This window comes from Anser brachyrhynchus, assembly GCF_964034855.1.
Source record: "Anser brachyrhynchus genome assembly, chromosome: 1".
Lineage (NCBI taxonomy): Eukaryota > Metazoa > Chordata > Aves > Anseriformes > Anatidae > Anser > Anser brachyrhynchus.
In genome coordinates this window covers 27,134,806-27,154,894 of record NC_137694.1, presented here as the reverse complement: position 1 = coordinate 27,154,894, position 20,089 = coordinate 27,134,806, and the positions used below count along the sequence as shown (strand labels likewise).

The 20,089-nt window shown below is 38.6% G+C and overlaps 1 protein-coding gene across 10 annotated transcripts in view; it reads left to right on the top strand.

Annotated features, from left to right (window-relative positions):
* Window positions 1-19,594, top strand: part of MET (MET proto-oncogene, receptor tyrosine kinase) — a 91,265-nt gene extending 71,671 nt beyond the window's left edge. For all 10 annotated transcript variants that reach the window (XM_080606880.1, XM_080606873.1, XM_080606879.1 and 7 more), the window contains 10 exons: window positions 3,711-3,857; window positions 5,841-5,997; window positions 6,805-6,945; window positions 8,844-9,074; window positions 11,480-11,560; window positions 12,218-12,399; window positions 13,949-14,058; window positions 15,875-16,040; window positions 16,931-17,067; window positions 17,215-19,594. In XM_080606880.1, coding sequence (XP_080463006.1) covers window positions 3,711-3,857; window positions 5,841-5,997; window positions 6,805-6,945; window positions 8,844-9,074; window positions 11,480-11,560; window positions 12,218-12,399; window positions 13,949-14,058; window positions 15,875-16,040; window positions 16,931-17,067; window positions 17,215-17,425 — 1,563 coding nt within the window. In that variant the 3' untranslated portion in view covers window positions 17,426-19,594. The remainder of the gene's footprint in view (window positions 1-3,710; window positions 3,858-5,840; window positions 5,998-6,804; window positions 6,946-8,843; window positions 9,075-11,479; window positions 11,561-12,217; window positions 12,400-13,948; window positions 14,059-15,874; window positions 16,041-16,930; window positions 17,068-17,214) is intronic.
* The last annotated feature ends 495 nt before the right edge of the window (window positions 19,595-20,089 follow it).

The following is a 20,089-nucleotide window of genomic DNA, read 5'->3' as shown; positions in this document are numbered from 1 at the left end:
CAGAGAGGTGGAGGGAGCTTTTATCACAAGTTTTTCAATCAAACTAATCTACTGTGACATATTTAGCTTTCATCAAATGATGGTGGGTACCGATTGAAAGGTGCTGTTTGGTTTCCCCTGATGACCATAAGATGTTTTTGTAAGAAAATGTTAAATGCAAGGAAACATTAAGTCTTCTATCTAAACACAGTCAGGGCACTGTGCGCCACAAATGCCAGCCTTTCTAGTCTTCAGTGCCAGCCCTTTTGTCTTCCGCACTACCAAGTCTCTCAAGGACCTACATCATCATTGCCTTCCTCTGCCAAGTATGTGACTCTTTGAAGTCTCTCGCTGCCCACCATTCCCCGGTCAGAGCGGTCACGGCAGAGTGGCTTGAGGCACTTCCCTGCTTCAACACCACAAAGACGCTACTTCAGAAGTGCTCCCATCTCCTGCCAACATGGGAAGCTCACAGGGCGGGCAAAATTCCGGCATTTCTCTGCTGGGGATAACTGAAGAAATGAGTCTGCTAAAGAGCACAGAATCTGCTCACCACCTCCCACAGGAGCCACTGACCTGGGCCAGAAAGAACTGGACAGTTTGTACAGAGGACTAGGTCCTGTGCTGATTTCCTCTATGCCTCTGCTCAGAAGACTATCCCCCAGACTTGGCAAAAGGCATTTGATCTCTCTGCAAGCGCCGTTGGGGTATGAACAAAGAAACTCGTAGTCTAGTCATTTTCCCTTTAAAGCCTCAGGTCACTTTGCACAGTTGGGAACTTCCACCTGAGGTCAGGGGAGGAAAGCAACCTGTCCTTAGATATTACGAGCGATAACACATTGCAGACACAAGATAACCCCTATCAGCATTGCTTGGCAGCTCGTATTTGCCATGGGGGAACGTGTCCTAACTCTGCCATGGCATCACTTTGGGGGCCCTTGAAAATGTACTTCAATGGCCTCTTGATGAAAGGCAGCTCTTGCAAGTGCTGCAGCAGACCCAAGGTTTTCAAGGTTTTGGGACTGTGTGTCAGGTCACTTACCCTCACCCTCTGAGGGCTGCAGCAGCTCTTCCACTGCTTCCCTCCACCCAATCCTGGAGCACTAGTGTGAGCAGAGCAGGCACCAGTGGGGAAGGGGCCTTGCCTTTCCCCATGTGTCACTTTTTTTTGTTTTACTTCTGGTAATTGCCTGAGGTGCACGGCCTGCAGAGGCCTGGCATGGTCAGGAGTGGTACTGTAACAGGTTGCCCAGGGAGGTGGTGGAATCACCGTCCCTGGGGGTGTTAAGGAAAGGTTGGACCTGGTGCTTAGGGACATGGTTTAGTGGGTGGTATTGGTGGTAGGGGGATGGTTGGACCAGATGAACTTGGAGGTCTCTTCCAACCTTAATGATTCCATGATTCTATGCACCAAGCCAGCGCTGGAGCTCTGCATGCTTCCTGAAGAGGCCTATGCCTAGGTGACTAACATCTATTTATAAATATAAAACCTTTGACAAGGAAATAAGTAGCACAATTTGTTATGTTACACATCACATTAGAGATCTTGAGATCTGTTCTCTGCCACATCTGTCCTAAAACAATCGGTCAAGATTTAATCCCCTAGTCTATTGCTAAACCAATCCAACACATCCATTGTGAGATAATCTTAAGAAACGCTTCTTGTTCATTTACAGGTCAGTCTGTTTTTCATCTTCTTTCACATGTCACAGAAAATTATGTTTCTGTTAATGTCCAGTCTGAGAGTGCAATGGAAATATCTCTGAGCAAGCTTAAGTGGAAGCTCTACTGCAGTAACTCCTCGTTCTTCCCTATTTAATCTGCTCTGTTTAGGAATCCCAAAAATTCTTCTGACACTGATATCAAAATTTCCACACCACAGTTTTCAGTTTTTATACTGCTTCTAGACTTTCATCCAAATTATTCCTCTGTCTCTAAAGTTGTAAGGTAGTTAGCTAGTCTATCAGATTGGTTTGTGACAGCTACACAGAATAATAACTGTATACTTCAGCTTGCAGGTAAGGACATTACTCAGCAAGTAGGAGGTAATATGCATTTTAAAATAGGAAATATTGCTTCCCGGTTCTCACTGGAGTCAATTTCCTCATTTTCTTAAAATCATATGTAAATTCTTTGGTCCTTAGAAGAACAAAACAACTGTTTGAAAGAGTTCTGAAACTTTTTATATAGACAGATATTATACAGAATATTTTTGAGACTATGATATATTAGTGGTAATATAATGGTAATGGTAATAAATAAAAACTACTGCCTTCATTATAACTAGCTAATGACCACCCTAGGAAATGTCAGTATGTTTTTTCCTTTGAGTAAGCAACAGTTTTGGCGGAGAAAATTTTCTGAGATGTAGTGCAGAAGAAAAAGAGAGGCAACTCATCCACACTCTCTAGGACAATAAATTTATCAGGAAGATGGAAGACCCAAATTGAGTTCTTTTGAGATACATGATTCAAAAGAAAGATTTGAACTTGAATGGCTCACAATCTGCAGTAAGTTTCCAGACTAATAAACACTAAACAGTGAATCAATGCTCCCTGGTCCACTGAATACTCAACACCAAAAAGAATGGCTCCACGAATGGCTTAGATAGACAAAAGTGAGCAAAATGGACTTTTTCTGCCAGCAGTTAAAAAGCACTCACCTGGGGTGTGGCTTTTCTGGTCAAAATAGGACACTAAACTGGCTCTCCTATATTTTTATTACAATTTCTCCAGAGCTCTTTCTGATTTTGTAGCAGACATAAAAAATATATTCCAAAATAACATTTATTTTGCCCTTCAGAATGGGTTTCTTGTTTTCATTTCAGTAGACGAAGCCTCACAGCACTGTCAGGCATGATGCCTTTCTCCCTTCTCATGAAAAACTCCCAGTTCAGCCCACATCAATAGACCATATTGCTGTTACTCCCCATCCTCCCTTTTCCCCTTTTACTCCTTCGTAATATGCCTGTTCTTTAATCTTATCTAAGCTGAACTGTACACAGGTCAGGGCAGAACTGCAGCTTCCTAAATACCGATGTAGTCCTGAGCACAAAAGATCCTGACCTTGGCCTTTGGACACTACTATGCCACAATACAAGAAGGAATAATATTTCATCCAAGTCTAGGATGTGAAGGCAGGTTTTCTGAGTAGAGAGTGCACTTTTCATGTCATTTTTACCAGGGTTTGTTCTGCTTTCGGTCTATGGAACGTGGTTCTGACAGATTTGTGCATTTTTATGATTACAATTTGCTTGCTCTTTTTTGAAAGCTTCACTCCCTCAACCGTAACTAGTTGCAAAACAAAATATTTGAGATGCCTTTAGTTTGTGGATAATATAATGACAGTCTTGTATAAACAACAGGATCACATAATGCTTTCTTTCTTGTGCAAATTATGCAAAAATCTAAACAGGACCATCAGAAATTATTCCTCAAACATTTGCATTTTTAGAAGTCCTTATGGGCTGTATGAGTGTTAGTGACAGGAGATTTTATCCTTAAACATTATCATCTCCCCCTCTCTGGCCTGTCAGTCAAACTCCCGTTTACATGAATAAACCTGTTATATGCGCATCGACAGGGCAATATAAACTTGTGTTAGTCTGTTTTCTTTCACAATCGTTTTTCCATTAAAAACATTTTACAAGGTAATGAAAGGCCTTCTCCTTAACTTTCATGAGGTGGTTATGTAATATTAGATTGATTTTTTCTTTTTTTTTTCTTTCCAAGGGAAATTATATTGATTCAGAAGCTGTTAAAGGAGAGGTGCTAAAAGTTGGAAATAAAAGCTGTGAAAACCTCCTCCTGCAGTCAGAATCAATTCTGTGTACGGTTCCAAGTGATCTCCTGAAATCCAACAGTGAGCTAAATATAGAGGTGAGGCAGCTACACGGCACATGCAATATTCATGTCACTTTTATTATCAATGCCAATGACACTGTTGAACCTACAAACTTCAAATATAGGCCTAAGCCTGTGTTTACAGAGATATCTCTATCCATGTGTGTTTGGGACGGAAATTCAAATAATATTGACTTTTTTAAAATAAATGTTATCATCATTGCTGTTATTACCCATTTGTACAGAGACTTTCTGGAGCCTTAGGCACAAAACAGGACCTAAACTAAGAAGCACAGAAATAGAATGCTAGTTCTTAGTCCAAAGACGAGAGGAACTGTATGGGGAAGAACAGGAAACTGTAATGGAGTAGGTTTACTTTTGAGTTCACAAATCCTTTTTCAGAAAAATATTCTGATACAGTAAATAGGGTCAGATCCTTTCTGAAGGATTTTTTTCTATGTTATATATGTATATATTATAAATATATATAATTTAGTTTCTTTAGTTCTGTAAGATGCAGACACCGAGAAGAAATGTTTGAGTTTCACCATTGCTGTAAATGTGGTCTCACTAGAGTCATTCAGAGTTCTACAGCAGATTTAAACTGTAGGCAGTTTTTACCAACTGATTCATAGAATAAGACACAAATCCTTCAGAATCTATTTTTTTTATATATATATAAAAATGTAAAAGCATGGGGAGGGGGTTACATTTGAACAAATCAAAGTTGCAGAGCATGGACTCTGATTCATTGAAAACAGTGGAAACTTTGGAAGTCAGCTAAGTATGACCAGGATCGAAGTCTATGTAAACTCAATGAAATCCTGGTATTTTACGTGTTACTACAATCTAAGTAAATAATAATCATTAAATTATTTTATTAATAGAGCAACTATTAAGTTTTAACTTATTTTAATATGAATTTGCTTTGAAAAATACAAATCCAGTTTCTTGGCAACTTTAGAATGAGCTCCCCTTTTGGCAAATCTGTTTCTCTTATTTGTAAATGCCTAGTTTCATACAATATTTGTGCATATTTAACATTCTGCACCTATTTGTATTTTTACATATTCAACTTCATTCAGTCTGTTCTACAATGTGACGGTAGGACATAACCTCTAAGAAACAGATACGTGTGACATATTCCATATGTAGAAAAGGATACAGCATAAAGGGGTTAAATAAGGTTTCTGCTTGTTTACTGGCAAGGAGCCTCAGAAATTGAAGTCTGCCCAGCGAAGAAGAAAATTTGCTCTTTTGACGGGCAAATCCATCATTACAGTACCCAGAGGAATGAATTCCACGGGAGGAAGAGAAAAGATGGCCAAATGCATTCCAACTGACTGAGCTAGTGCCGTGTGATTTAAAACAGTTTTTCCCTGTTAGCTGCTCGGTGTTTGTTCGGTTGTTGATTTTGGGGTTGTTTTTTTGTTTTGTTTTGTTTCTTTAAACTGTCAACAAGTTAGAAGCTGGCAAGGGACAGACTCACGTGACCTTGGGAACTAAAATGCAGGCACACTGTCAACAGAAAGAGAGTATGATGTTACAGAGTGGTTATGCCAGAAAGACACATATCAAAGACATTTGGGCATTTTTCTAACATACATCTCAGCCCATGTATCCACAGACCCATTCACTTCCCTGCATCCCTGCACCATTTGAGTAAAGGTGTGAATTTAGCATCTTGAATTAGCATCTGACAGCAGTGGGATCCTGTTATCCAGGGTGTGTGTGCCATTTGTGTGGTGTAGCACATACATAGCCATGTCCCTCTTGAAAGTATAAAATGAATCATAAAAATGTAGAACTGGTCTCACGTATAATAATATAATTTTTAATAATTTTTATAATATAATAATTTCTTCACTCCCAGTATCTTATCTCAGTAGAGCATCATAAAGTCAAGATTTAATTCTTATGGGATATATCAGCTTTACTTCAGTACTAATAATCTACTTCTTACTTGTCTTTTAATATCATCACACTATCTACTTTTTTTTTCTTTTTTTTGTTTTTCAGTGGAAGCAAGAAGTTTTGTCAACAGTTATTGGAAAAGTGCTCATCAAGCAAGATCAGAATTTCACAGGACTAATTGCTGGAGTTGTTTCAACATCAGTTTTAATTTTTATCATTTTGGTATTTTTTTTCTGGAGAAGAAAGAACAAACAAATTAAAGGTCCATCATAGTCAATTCCATCAAATAATTCAGTTTTTGTATTTTAGATTTTAAATATACTTCAGTTTATGATCTGCTTAAGTGCCATGCAATACCCTTCTGTAACCTGCCAGCCAAACTTTCACAATCTAGTCCAATGTTCAGTTGCATTTCAGCCCTTGGCTGTTGCCTGAGCTGGGTGAAGGGCCATGCTGTGCCTACAGAAGGATTTACAGAGGGAAATTCTGAGCTATTAGGGAAACTTAGTAACTTCTTTTCCTCTGTCAGCCTTAGAAGAGGGGACAAGTAAAGGACACGCCTGCAACCACATGTATTTCAGCTTCATCCAATGGCCTTGTAGTCCTTCAGGCTGTGCCTAGATTGTGCAAAACAGAGCACTGCAGTATCCTGGTCTCCTGTTCACCCAAATCAGGAACTTGGTCAAACTGTGCCTCCTTTCTGTCCCCTGTGTCTGAGTTTCCTTCCAGTGGGAAATGCTGTGCTATGCAAGTGGGAAGGAGGGAGCTACTGTATAACCAGGTCTTGTCCCGATGTGGTATCACAGTCAGGTCACGAAGCCGGCCCCAGAGGCTTTGAAGCTCCTTTGGATCTTTCAGTATGGCCAACAATGGGGCTTTAATACAAGTTACAGCAACTCTTGTATTACTGAAATAGCTGAAGTTCAGGTCCTGCCCATAGTTGCCTCCACAACAACCTGACCCTCTTCCCAGCAGAGTAGAACATCTAAAATTAAATGAATACCTAAACGAACGCTGGCATACAGTAAACATGAGGGTTTTCCAATATTTCTTTCTCCTCCGCCTTCAGATCTAGGAAGTGATCTAGTGCGCTATGATGGCAGAGTTCACACTCCTCATCTGGACAGGCTGGTGAGCGCAAGGAGTGTAAGTCCAACAACAGAAATGGTCTCAAGTGAATCTGTAGATTACAGATCAACTTTTCTAGAAGGTACATCTCTACTGTAAATCTGTACAGATAATGCCATTTTATACATCTTGCTTTTCATCTGTCTTCAGGTTATAGCTATTTTGACTGATATCTTAATTTCAATTTTTGATCTGGTTTGCCTGTGTCTCTGTTGTATAGGGACTAGCATGGTTTACTGTTCATAGGTTTACTATTTGAACTGATTTTCTCTGGTGCTTCCAAAGATTGAGGTGCAAAGGATGCATGAAAATGTCCTATAAGATGTGTGGAACCCATGATTTTGATTACCACTAAACAGTCCTCAACTATTAGGAGTTACCATACTAAGGTATTTGAGATATCACAGATGTGTGTTAGTCTTTCTGTACGCACACTATTGTACTATTCCAGGTAGAAGACTGCTATATGCATCTTAATAGAAATCACTCCAAACCCTTATTCTACCTTTGTAATTCCCAAACATGGAGCTGTCTGAGGGCCAGACCAGTTCCCAGCTTCCTCTATGATTCTGTAATTGCTGCCATCAGCTGGCACAGGAAGCTTCTTGATCGAAAGATTCCTGAAGGAAAGGAAAGCCTGTGCCAGTGTTCAGAAGGGAAAGTGATATAAGAGACAAAACTGTGGAAAGATCTTTGTTGGGGGGTAAATCATCAGTGATCCTGGGGCCACTATTCACTGGCAAAGCACTGCAGATAACACCCCAAAGAAGGAGGTTTGTTCACTGAATATTGCCATAGGAATGTTCATTTCAATTACTGTAAAAGAATAAAATGACAGGAACATTAGAAAACATGGACTCTTACATGTAGCAGCTGTAAAAATTACTTCACAATTATAGCTAATTTTATTATTCCTATTAAATAGATACTTGCTTTTAGTGACATAAACGTGGTTTTGTAAATGGAAGAGTTTTTATTCTTGCTTCTAGGTAGAGCAATACTGAGTCTTTCTCTGCACCTAGTGTGATAACACTATGTAAAAATATCTCAGGTTTTATACATAAATATATAAAGCATGTCTGTGCAATAAGGTAACTGATAATTTCTGTTGTCAGATTTATTCCCTTTTTTCCTTCTTGACCTTGGGCTAATTCCTGCTCACAGACTCCACTGGAATCATTCCAGACCAAAATTGGTGTAAATTAAACTTGGTTCCTTGATTCTATCACTTAAAATGCCATGAAAAATCATTTAAACAAAAGCAAATTAACATACGTGAACATGATATTGACAAAAATAATTTTCTCAAATAAATACTCCTTTCTTGACTGAAGCATTTTAATTTCTGCTCTTTTAAATCAGCTGGCTCATGTTATTTTCATGAGTAGCACCAACTGTATTATCTTCAGTAGTTACAGGATATGAATCACCTCTAGGCATTTCCCTGGTTGAATATTTACCATTGGATAAATATAGCTAGTCACCAGCAGTTTGGAAACCTCCATGAAAAGTAGAGCTACCTATCAAATTAGAACATGACAGTAATACAAGTTTTCATATTTTTAATTGTTCACTACTTCCTCCTCCCATATTATTGTCATATTTCCATTTTACTCTTGTTACTCCCAATTACTAGAAATGCCATAAACTGCACTTGGCAAGAAGTGACAAGACCTCATTCAATCCCCTCAGAAAAGTGGATTTTTTTCCATTTACTTTCAAATTTCCATTTACTTTATTTTTTTATTTTTTTAAGTAGAGTTGAGACAAGTATAAGTTTCTAGTGACATGGTTTTCCTGGAGTTTGGCAGACTAGCAATGCATATTTTTGTTTTCCCTTTCTGAGCAAAACTTTTGCAAATCTAAGCTACTTCCTAACCAGTAAACTCAAACCCTAGCTCACCAATGAAATAAAGTTCTTCATTTTCTGAGGAGAAGCCTAAAAGTATTATAACAGTTCGTGTTATGTTCATCTTGCAGATCAGTTTCCAAGCATGTCTCAGAATGGATCGTGCAGACCTGCCCAGTATCCTCACTCTGACCTCTCCCCAATTCTGTCCAGTGGGGATTCAGATTTAGCCAGTCCACTTCTTCAAACCAACGTCCACATTGATATCAGTGCGTTAAATCCTGACCTGGTCAAAGAAGTCCAGCATGTGGTTATTGGTGCTGACAGCCTGATTGTGCATTTCAGCGAAGTAATAGGAAGAGGTAGGTACTGTGACTTTTGCCTTGCAGTCTGGTGTTCTTTTTGCACACCCATTCATCATAAAATATTCTGAATAAGGGATCTATATGGAGGTTTTTCAGGCTTTTTACCTCTTACAGAACTGCATCCCATGCACTGAATCAAGGGGAGAACCGAGGAGGTTCTTTGAAGTCAGATGAGGGGTTGTGTGTTTGATGAGTTGGAGAAGACAGCAGAAAAGGGAAGGAGTCTTACATTTAAAAAGATTCCTTTGAACTCAAGAGACTTGCTTGAGACAGCTGCCTCACTCTTACCCTCTTCCAGGCCACCAAAAATCTTAGTCTGATCCATGAGGCTGCAGAGCAGGAGTGAGGCTACAGCAGAACATTACACAAGCTGAAGGCAAATGCCTAAATAGCAGGGGATGCTAAGGAGGAAGCACCAGTGAGTCCTAAACTCCTACCCTGAGAGCTGGCAGGATTGCTGTATGACACTGAAATCCCCGCAGTGACTAAATGCATTCAGTGAAAGTCCCCATGGGTCAGGTGAATGCACACACCCATTTGTCCTTCACGAGTTTCCCCCAGCTCTGAAGAGTTCACTGTTTCCTCCTGTTGAAGGCTCTCTCTTCCCCTTCATTCCTCTTTCATCGCGACAGCAGGTCTGTGTAGCGCGTGATTCCCATCCCTTTATTTTTGTCCCTGATAGAGTAAGTCTCCTATTTTTCTGATTTTTTGCAGTCACCCCTATTCCTCTACAACTTCTTAAGTGGGTTCTCTCCCAGTTTCCTAGCCCGAGTCAGTATTTCTGTTAGTGACATTTATTAAAATCCATACTATTGAGTACCCACTAGTAACCCAAGTGGAAACTGGATTTTCAGTACTTCTTCAGATCATGCATAAGAGGTCTCCCATTGAGTATCAGAATCCTGATAAAAAATAGCTATATATGATATTCCTAGTGTCTCTTCTGCAGGAAAATAGCCAGAAATCAGACACACAGTCAGTGTGTTTCCCTTCCATGTATTACACTTCATCATCCCCAAAGTAAGGGTGGGCCTTTTGCTTTTCGTTTTTGTTTCAGAGAAGGCCAAGTAATTTCCCATTTTTAAATGCTGAAAAATATCAGGAATGACAACAAATAAATTAAGCCTTTTTTAATTTTCACCTCCATAACTAGAAATGGGCCAAACCCAAAAATATTTCAGACACACCCAATCTAAGCTTTAGGATTTGTGCCCAGGCTCCTAACGATCTTTGTCTGGTGGGATTTGAGTTGCTTTTATAAAACAAACTTTGCATTAATTTTACCCCAAGCCAAAATTAAGGCCAACAAGGCTCTGACCAGGGCTTATGACTGGAACATAGTAGTATTATTCAAATAGTCTTGTGGTCTCTGCAGAACTCGCACTTGACAAAAACTAAAAACTAAAAAAATGAACAAACAACAACAACGACAAAACTTATTTTACTTTCTAACTGAAAATATTAATATTTTAAAAGTGCCTAGTAAGTAGTACACCTGTTAAGGAAAGTCACCAATGAATGTACATAATTTGATCTGGTTGATCTTAGTGCATGTGCCTTGAGCTCGAAGTTCTCTGTGTTTTCCAAACAGGTCAAGCTGACTTCTCCTAGTAGGGCTCCTCAGTCTGCAGACTACCCCATTTTTTTGACAGTAAAGAACATGTTCAGGAAGGCGTTATGCGTTCCTTCCAGTTTATTTCACTGTTTAGACTGTCAGCAAGAAGGCAATTTGGGCTCATCATTTTTCAGTGATATTTTGCATTAGGAACTAGGCCATGGCAGAAACCATAGACTACCCCCCAGTGACGTGGCTAATCTGTGATCAGCAGGGCAACTCCAAAACATTTCATGGTCAACACACCACTTTTAACACCCGACATTTTCTATTTCAAGATCTGAAAAATAGTAAGCCCACAGTGCCTCCTTATTCAAATTACCACTGAAGACACATCTAGGCTGTACAATTTGGTGGACCAGTTAGCATGGAATTACAAACCACTGGGAACAAGTGTTGAAGTTGGGCACATCAGCTCCTTCTAACTGCTGCTGCCTTGTACCTTCCAGTGCCCTTTTCCATATATCCACAAAGAGTATGGTGGCAATGGGCTGACGTGGTTTTTGTGTGCATAGTCATTACAAGAATAAGAAACAGTTGTGGCGCCAGTCTTGTCATTATTTATATACTTCATCTAGGTAAAGAAATATCAATTATGCTGCAAAAAGAGTTTTCATTTTATGTAATGACAGTTTTATGTGTTAGTTCTGAAGTGCACATTACAAGTGTGGGGAATTGGACAGAAATGGAGTGTGATTACTTTCTTAAAGGATAATTGCTATCCAGTGGAAAATAAAAGAAAGCTAATTTTACTTATTAAAGCTAATCTTGTTCATTTTTTATACAGGACATTTTGGGTGTGTGTACCATGGGACATTGCTGGATAACGATGGCAGGAAAATTCACTGCGCTGTGAAGTCACTGAATAGTGAGTTAACTGTTTGATAGTGAGATATTACCTCAATTCCAAAGAAAACTGAAGTGAACTAATCAATTACAGTGAAGTGTACTTTCACAAATAAAAATTCTTAGCTGCATCTGAATCAAATTTATCTATGGAGCAACTCCAATGACTTTAGATACCATGAGGTATCTAAAATATATGCTATATAAGATTGTTATATATTTGTTCATCAAATGAAATGACCATGTATTCTTTCTATAAAGAACAGGACAGAGGAAAATAAGGGAAAGACAATGTCATTTTTTATTCTACTGACTACTTAAGATTTGCTTTTGGAAATTAAATTGCTGAGCAGCAGGCAAAACTGCTGGAAAAACAAGAAGAGACTGTAACAAAATTTATTAAAGGCTTTATTCAAGTGTTTTTATTCCATTCATACTAAGAAGAAGAGAAATGTAATTAAAATGAATTTTAAAATAATAATAAAAAAATTAATTAAAAGCAGCGCATTTGGTCACTGTAAGAAAAACTATGCACATAGCCTAGTTGTAATGTGGGAGGTGAGGAGCACATTTGTAGCTTCTCATTATCAGTTTCAATTGTGCAAAGACATGCTGTACAGAAATGAACCGTAGTTCAATAATTTTTTTATTTGTTTCATTTTATTACTGGATTTCTCAGGGATTACAGACCTGGAAGAAGTAGCTCAGTTTCTGAAAGAAGGAATAATCATGAAAGATTTCACTCATCCCAATGTTCTGTCACTCCTGGGAATCTGTTTGCCTAATGAAGGATCCCCCTTAGTCGTCCTCCCATACATGAAACACGGAGATCTTCGAAACTTCATTAGGAACGAGACTCATGTAAGTACGGTGAGGTCAATGAAACAATAATGCAAGTCTAGCCACACCCTGCTCCAACACCACATGTTATAAGCTCTGATAATTACATTACGTATATAGCTTGCTGCTGTTATTACACCTTAACCTTTGGCACTTGCCTAGGCTGGCACCGAGCCCAACCACAGCGCTGCCACTCCTTCCCTTCCCCCTCAAATTCCCTTCTACAATGTTTCCCAGAAATTATCAGCAATAAGTATTTCTCATTTCCCATCCATAAGCCTTTTTATAAACAAATGTGGTTATGAGATTTAAGTCAAGGGGCCCAACCATCTGCTGGTTTAAAGTGGCATATCTCCATTGGCTTCAGTAACAGCTGTGCCAGTTGTCACCATCTGCACTTCCAGCTCCTAGGTAAGGGATCTTCACATCCTGCGAGAGAGTGTCACAGTCCTGTTATCAATATTTTTAATTCTTATCTTAAGAGAGTAAACCAGTAATTGTTATTTTTTTAATTGTTATACAAACTACTTTCTCATCAGAGATTTTCTTAATTTTCATTGAAAGGCTACAGATTTCTCATACGGGCCTCACTTTTTTCTCTCAAGTATGAGACTACAGGTGCACTTTTTACTGTACTATCCACCCATTTCACAATGGTAGGGCAATATAAAATAACTTCTGAGCCAATGGGATTTTGCCATTGATAACAATCAACAATAGCCAGTAATTTATTTTTTTAAAAAAGCATTTTGAAAAATTGTTGGAGGAGTTAAGCTTTGTAAGGTAGGTACCTCTTCCCTTTTGAGCTTATTTCATTCTACAATCACCAGAGACCTTATCTGTGCATAGTGCCATGGGCCTCCCTGAAATAAATAGAACAATAACCACAGTTGAACAGGATTGTTGCATAGAAGAAAAGGATATAGAACAATGTCAACACAGCAATAATCTGTTGGACCTTACTGTCACATAACAAGTCATGTTGTTGGATTAAGGAATTACAGGTTTATTTTTATATTTATTCCTATATTTAACATTTTCTGTAAGGTCTCACCAGTGTATTGTAGACCAGCAGAATTACCAGTCTTTCCCTGGTAACTGCTAAGGTCTCGTTCACCTTTTCCATGGCATCATACTGATGATAGCTTGCACTTATTTTGCCCCAGATATTTTGCCTTCTTTTCTGGCCATTTCCAACTGATGAGCTCCAAGGTCACAGGTAGAAACTTCTACTGAGTTACATGCTCTAAGTTCACAAATGTGAATTCTGTTTATCAGCTGTGATGTTGAAGTTTCAGAATATTGTTCAGCTTCCCAGCCCAAGTAATGCTGCTTATGCTGCAAACTCCACTCTTCTGGAGTCTTTCAGTTCTGTTGATTTCTTCAGGTGTTTCCTCACTGGGCATAAGAACCTGACTGAACTTAGGCCAGTTTTACTGTGAGCACCAACTTGTCTTGATCATTCTGGTGACAAGATAGGCAAGTCAAAAACTGAAAGTTACAGCAAAAAAAAAACAGTCTGCTCTTTGGTTTCTGCATTCATTATACCATGAATGTTTATATTTTACAGAACCCAACGGTAAAAGATTTAATTGGATTTGGCCTTCAGGTTGCAAAAGGGATGAAATACCTTGCAAGCAAAAAGTTTGTGCACAGAGACTTGGCAGCAAGAAACTGTATGTAAGTATAAACATACATTTCTAGCTACGTTATCACACTCTTTTGTGTAAGACAGTGAGATGAGGTAAATAAAGGTTTCCAGGATTCTCCTTTTTTAGTCAAACTGGAGTTTTTTCATTGTTCCACAATTACACCGATGTTTGTCTTGCATGCTGATGAGCTACTCAGCTTGCTAAAGGCTCACTTGTTACACATAAGCTTTTTTGAGTGTGGGAAATAAGAAATTTTGAGGTGAAAGTGGAGTCTCTCAAAACCATTGGTTAGAGAATTTAAAAGGCATCTCCTTAGGGAAGTTAAACTGCTGTTGTCTCAACTTGCTGTGCTTCCACCCAACCTCTTCAGAAGCAGCACGTCTCTGCTGCCGCGCCTAGCAGTAGGGAACTTTGTGAGAAAAACAGGAATACAAAGAAACAACAGTGAGACTTCTTGACAGTAATTTTTCATTACATAAGTATGAGTTTGCTTTGTCTCAAATGTGCACACAAATTTACATTAAAAAATAAGAGTATGCAAGGAATCTTACTAGTCTCTGGGTAGCCAGACAGTTCAGTTCACAAAAAGACTGATACAGTAGTTGCAAAGAGTATTATGCTGATTCATCACCTATGTTGTGAACTAATGAGATACAGTACTAAATGATAGAGTTTATTTTTAACATGATAATTTGGAACTCTGACTGCAAAAAGGTTTTTCACTCGCAACATTAGGCTTCTTATGCTTTTTCAAAGTGTGCACACATGCAGTTGAACAGCCTCTGGAAAAGAAAATTTTCTTGCAGCTGCTGGTTTTTGTTTTTTTTCAGTGAGCAAAAAAATAGCAAGCAACATGATTTTCAGGTTTCCTAAGAACAAAGAACAAATGGGGTTACTGAATAAGAGTCCTGTTTCGTCTCATCTAAATCCAAGGAATAGCAACAGGACATTTCCCACTCACCTGCTGTCTCTTCCTTGGGGGAGAAGGTAACAGCTATCAGGATATCTCATATTGACAACTGAATGGCTGCTTTTATACGGCTCAGTACTTCAGAGACTGGATAGCTGCTACCACATGAGAGGAAGATGTAGGGTTGAGGACCCCCATTCCCCTGAGGAGTCATGCAATTCAGCACTCAGAAACGCAGCCCCAGAAGAAAACCAGGATGCAAATACAGTCCCCATGAACTATTGAATCTATTCCACTATCCTAGAAGAGGTGCAGGAAGCAGCTATGTCATAAACCGCCCTCCCAACAACCCATCAGGGTTTCCTCCTTCTCCCTTCAGGAGTTGGCCTCGGTAATCCTTGTGGGTCCCTTCTAACTTGGGATAGTCTGTGATTCTATGATTCATTGGTATTGGTTTTGTTATTATATCAATTATTAGGTGTGGGCAGTCACTGAGATAATGATACGTCCTTCCTTACCCAAACTGAAAGTGAATAGGAAAGGTGATACTTTGATTTGGAAATAAAAATGAGAGTTTTCTAAGCATACAGGGGAAGAAACAGCTGTGGAAGAAATGATGTAGCACTTAATCAGGATATATAGGTTATTAGCAAAGATCTTTTTCTATGGAGCAATTGTTTCAAAAGACCTGTAATTTGAATTGTATTATCAAAACAGTATCAGTAATTTCCCGAGTTCATTCACTGTTGTTAAATGGGTATCAAATATACTTTGCTGCATTTTTTGTTTTAATGTAATATTAGTTAATAGTTCCAAGACAACATACTGCCTTCCAAAGTCACGGTATCAAAAATGCAAGTCAGTCTTTATAATCTGCCATCATTGTAAATACTGTCTGCTCAGCTGAGGATAATACTTTTTGTCATTTCTCCAGGTTGGATGAAAAATTCACTGTCAAGGTTGCTGATTTTGGTCTTGCTAGAGATGTCTATGATAAAGAATACTACAGTGTGCACAATAAAACAGGAGCTAAACTGCCAGTGAAATGGATGGCTTTAGAAAGTTTACAAACTCAGAAGTTCACAACAAAGTCAGATGTGGTAATGTAGAAACATATTTGTATCACCTATTAATTTCTCTCATATTGCCTTCTAGCATTTAAAGAATGGACTAACTCCAAACCAGAACTTCTATTTGAATTTAACTTTAGTTCATGTAACAATAAGCGACTGTTTTTATAACCAGAAAAAGCATTTGTCCCAATCACGAAGCAACAAGATGTTGACCTAATTATCTGTTACTACTCAGGAAAGAATTAGGAGTTTAATCGCACTCCAAGGGAAACTAAGGACATTCCCAGGAGCCAAGTTGGAGCTGAACCTTGTTATAGGAGGGGCTCTGGAAAGCTTGAAAAAACAGCAGGTTAACTTTGACACTCTTAGAATGTAATAGGTCTCAAAAAGTCCTTATTTGCTTTATAAATGCTTATTGACTGCCTACAGCAATCTCAAGTATTACCTGTCCATTTATGAAGAAAAAATTATAATCTGAAGTCATTAGTTGGCTGGATTACTTTGTATTTTAGCCCTCCTTTCAGTCCAGATTCAAATTAGCCTGTGAAGCATAGAATTTTCACCACATATACTCTCCTCAGTATGTATTTGCACAGGTTTTGTCAGATCATCAGATCATGTAAATTGGCAGCACTCCACTAACCTCAAAAGAGGTCTGCCAATTTATACCAGCTAAGTAGGCCTATAGGCTTTTCTTTTCTTTTATTTGGTTGAGTTTCTCTGGCTCTAATTTAAGTGGCTCCTCAAGTCCCTACAGCGTTTATTAGCCCACTTAAAAGAAAGCTGAATGCAGTAAAATAACTTCTCAAAGGAAAACCAACGCACTTGAATACGTAAATCTGTCAAACTATGTTCTAAAACTGGAATGTAAAGCTCTCCAAACCTATCATTTATTATTTATTTCTTTGTTTTCTTAGTGGTCCTTTGGGGTGTTGTTATGGGAACTTATGACAAGAGGGGCACCACCTTATCCTGATGTAAATTCTTTCGATATAACTGTTTACTTATTACAAGGAAGAAGGCTGCTACAACCTGAATACTGCCCTGATCCACTGTAAGTAGTTTGCAAAACCTTCTGCAACTGCTGCTGATTCTGATGTTACAGAAACTGACACTGTGGGGGAAAAATAGGGTGTTTTTTGTTTTGGTTTGCTTTTTTACATAATTTCATAATTGAACACTTCTTTTATTTGAATGGCAGGTATGAAGTCATGCTGAAGTGTTGGCATCCAAAACCTGAGATGCGTCCAGCATTTTCTGAACTTGTTTCAAAAATATCAACAATCTTCTCCACTTTTATTGGGGAACACTATGTTCATGTCAATGCTACTTATGTCAACGTGAAGTGCATTGCTCCCTATCCTTCTCTTTTATCATCACAAGACAATACAGACATGGATGTAGACACATGACGGGTATGTCTAAAACAGAGGAAAATCCATTCATAGTTGTATGAACGAAAAAATGAAACCTTTTGTCCACAAGTTTTTACTGCCCAGTCTTTGTGAGAACACTGTTGCACATGTTTATGTTGTTGCCCAAGTTGCACTAGTACAAGGATGTGATATCATATTGTTTAAGGCTATGGGATTCTGTAAACCATCACAGTAATTTCCAAGTATTTGGACAACTGCATCAATTTACCAAATGGAAACGTTGTTTGCTACCATCAGAGCTAGTTCTCGCTAGTTCTCATTAATGTGAGCTCGGACCCAAGAACAAAGATTCCTCATTAATGCCATGAAGAAGAATGTAGAATACCAATCAATAAGGCTGGAAGGACTATTACTGTTGCATGTACTTTAGGATAATGAGCAGTGCAGAAATGGTTTTCACACAAAAGGCTTAGATAAACAATGATACAAGAGTTTTAAAATATATTTTCCTCCTGCACAGTCCAAACTTTGGATTTTTGCACTATATTAACTTGGTTTCTTAGAAGATAAACAGCCAATAGAGCCAGCTTCATGGTGAATGTCTTCAACAGCAGAAATTAACATCAAAGAATTTGTGCACAGTAAAATAAGCATGTCAGCCTTGCCAGTCCTCTTATGTAGTCAGACGGTACATAAAATGAGCAGAAAAGCATCTAGCTTTAAGCATTCCTAGTGTCAACTTCATTCCAACATTCAACCACTTGAGCAACAGCCTATATTGACGGATCACTCACTGAAAAAAATGCAAAGCCTCCAACTCTTTCAGTAAAGAAGTAACTATTCTCAGAGACTAAAAACTTGAAGGCATCCATATTAAATGCCAGGCTAATCCCTGAGATGTAGTAATATGGGCTGCATTATTCTAGAGAGGTAGAGGAGACAGGCAGGCTGGCTACTATATGGAGCTGCTGGCTGGTGAGTCACACAGCAAAGGAGCTGAAGGTGTGCCACCTACACTTGGGTGGAGCTGCTGCCAAAGGTGAGTAAAGAGTGGAGGTGTTGCAGCCAGCCCTGACCTAAGAAGACTGTGCCATAGCAGACATGTTGATAATTTTTTCATGCCAGCCCTAAGAAGCTAGAAGACTGATCAAAAGAAGAAAACAGCTTTAGGCCCCCTAACCTCTTCTTGGATCACACAACCAAGTGAATTATGATACCTACTTTTATTTCTCCATTATAACAAGAAAAAGAAAATGAAGAGAGAGAGTAAATGAAACTTTCATTCATTAGAGGGGAGTACTATAGCTTTAGGGCAAGCATCACATGTCATTTCTGTTCCTGTGGAATTCTGTGCATACTACTGTATAGCTTGTTTAGTATAGGATAGAACTGGGTTTGTTGGTGTAAACACATAAAGTATTCTATTTTTATATTAAAAAAAAAAAAGTTTATTTTTAATGACATTTACAAGGTTTGGTTAGGCCACAAAATACTGCACTGTGAACATTTCAGAAAATGTATGTCAACGTACATGATTCATAAATTGTAGCAACCTTAAAAATACTGTGTAAATATTAAAAAGGAAGATAACTGACTGCAAACACACTCCACCCTAAGTATAATATCTCTGTTGCTTGAAGCCAACCATTTTAAGATCTTCAAAGAGAGGTAGTGTGGATAAAGAACTGATATAAGGGAGATATGTTGTTCTTGGGAGACAGTGTTATAACTGAAAGGTTTATAATGAGGGCAGAGTGTGTAGGCAAACTACGAGCAGATAATCTTGTACTGTGTTTCATCACCACTTTCATTTCAGAAACAAACTTTCATGTCTGCTGAGAGCAATACTAATTGTAGATTGCTCAAGGACAAAAGGCTTTGCTGCAGGCAAAAAAATCATCTCTATGGTTGTTAAAACAGCTAAGGAAGTTTATGACACATAGATTTGGAGAAGATACTCCAGACTTGTACATACATGCTTGAGGAACGCTGCAATGTGAAACAGAGGACATTTTTACTATTTATGAACTTTTGCTTAATAAAGTTAATGTTGTGTCTGGGACACCTGTAAGAATACGTGATTCTGGTTAAGATTTGATGTTAGTAAGTTCATGTATCTGCAGAAGAGCTGAATGGTACTTATGTTCATAGTTGTTGTTATGACCTAATAAACAAGTTATTAAAATGAATTATTGTAATACTTTATACTCTGAGTGCTGTTATTACTGTTAACATTTGACCATTAAGCTGATAAAAGTCTGTACATTTTTTTCTAAGATGGGAATAGCAACCAATGGAACTGTGTGAAAGAGAGCAACAGAGAGGAAAAGCTCAGAAACATAAAAATATGGAGAGTGCTCCAATAAATCAAGCACACGGGTTCATCAGCCCAGTACTATATGCTTCAGAGAAAAGTGCAGAATATACTGTAGCAAACAATTTTGGCAACGTCTCTTTGGTTGGAAAGTCTCTTCCCCATTCACAGGCTGCACCCATGCAGAGCCTTAAAATTCTTCACGCACTTAGTGTTGGGGATGACATTTGAAGCTCTTCATGTAGGCACTGCAAAGAGTAGCTGTTTGGCCCAAGGATGGATGAATGACAGTGCTCACGTTCAGTGCCTAGGCTCCCTAATCAGTCATGAGTCACAAGAAACTTCAAGCACAAAAGTGCATCTGAACCTATCACGGCTATGAGGAT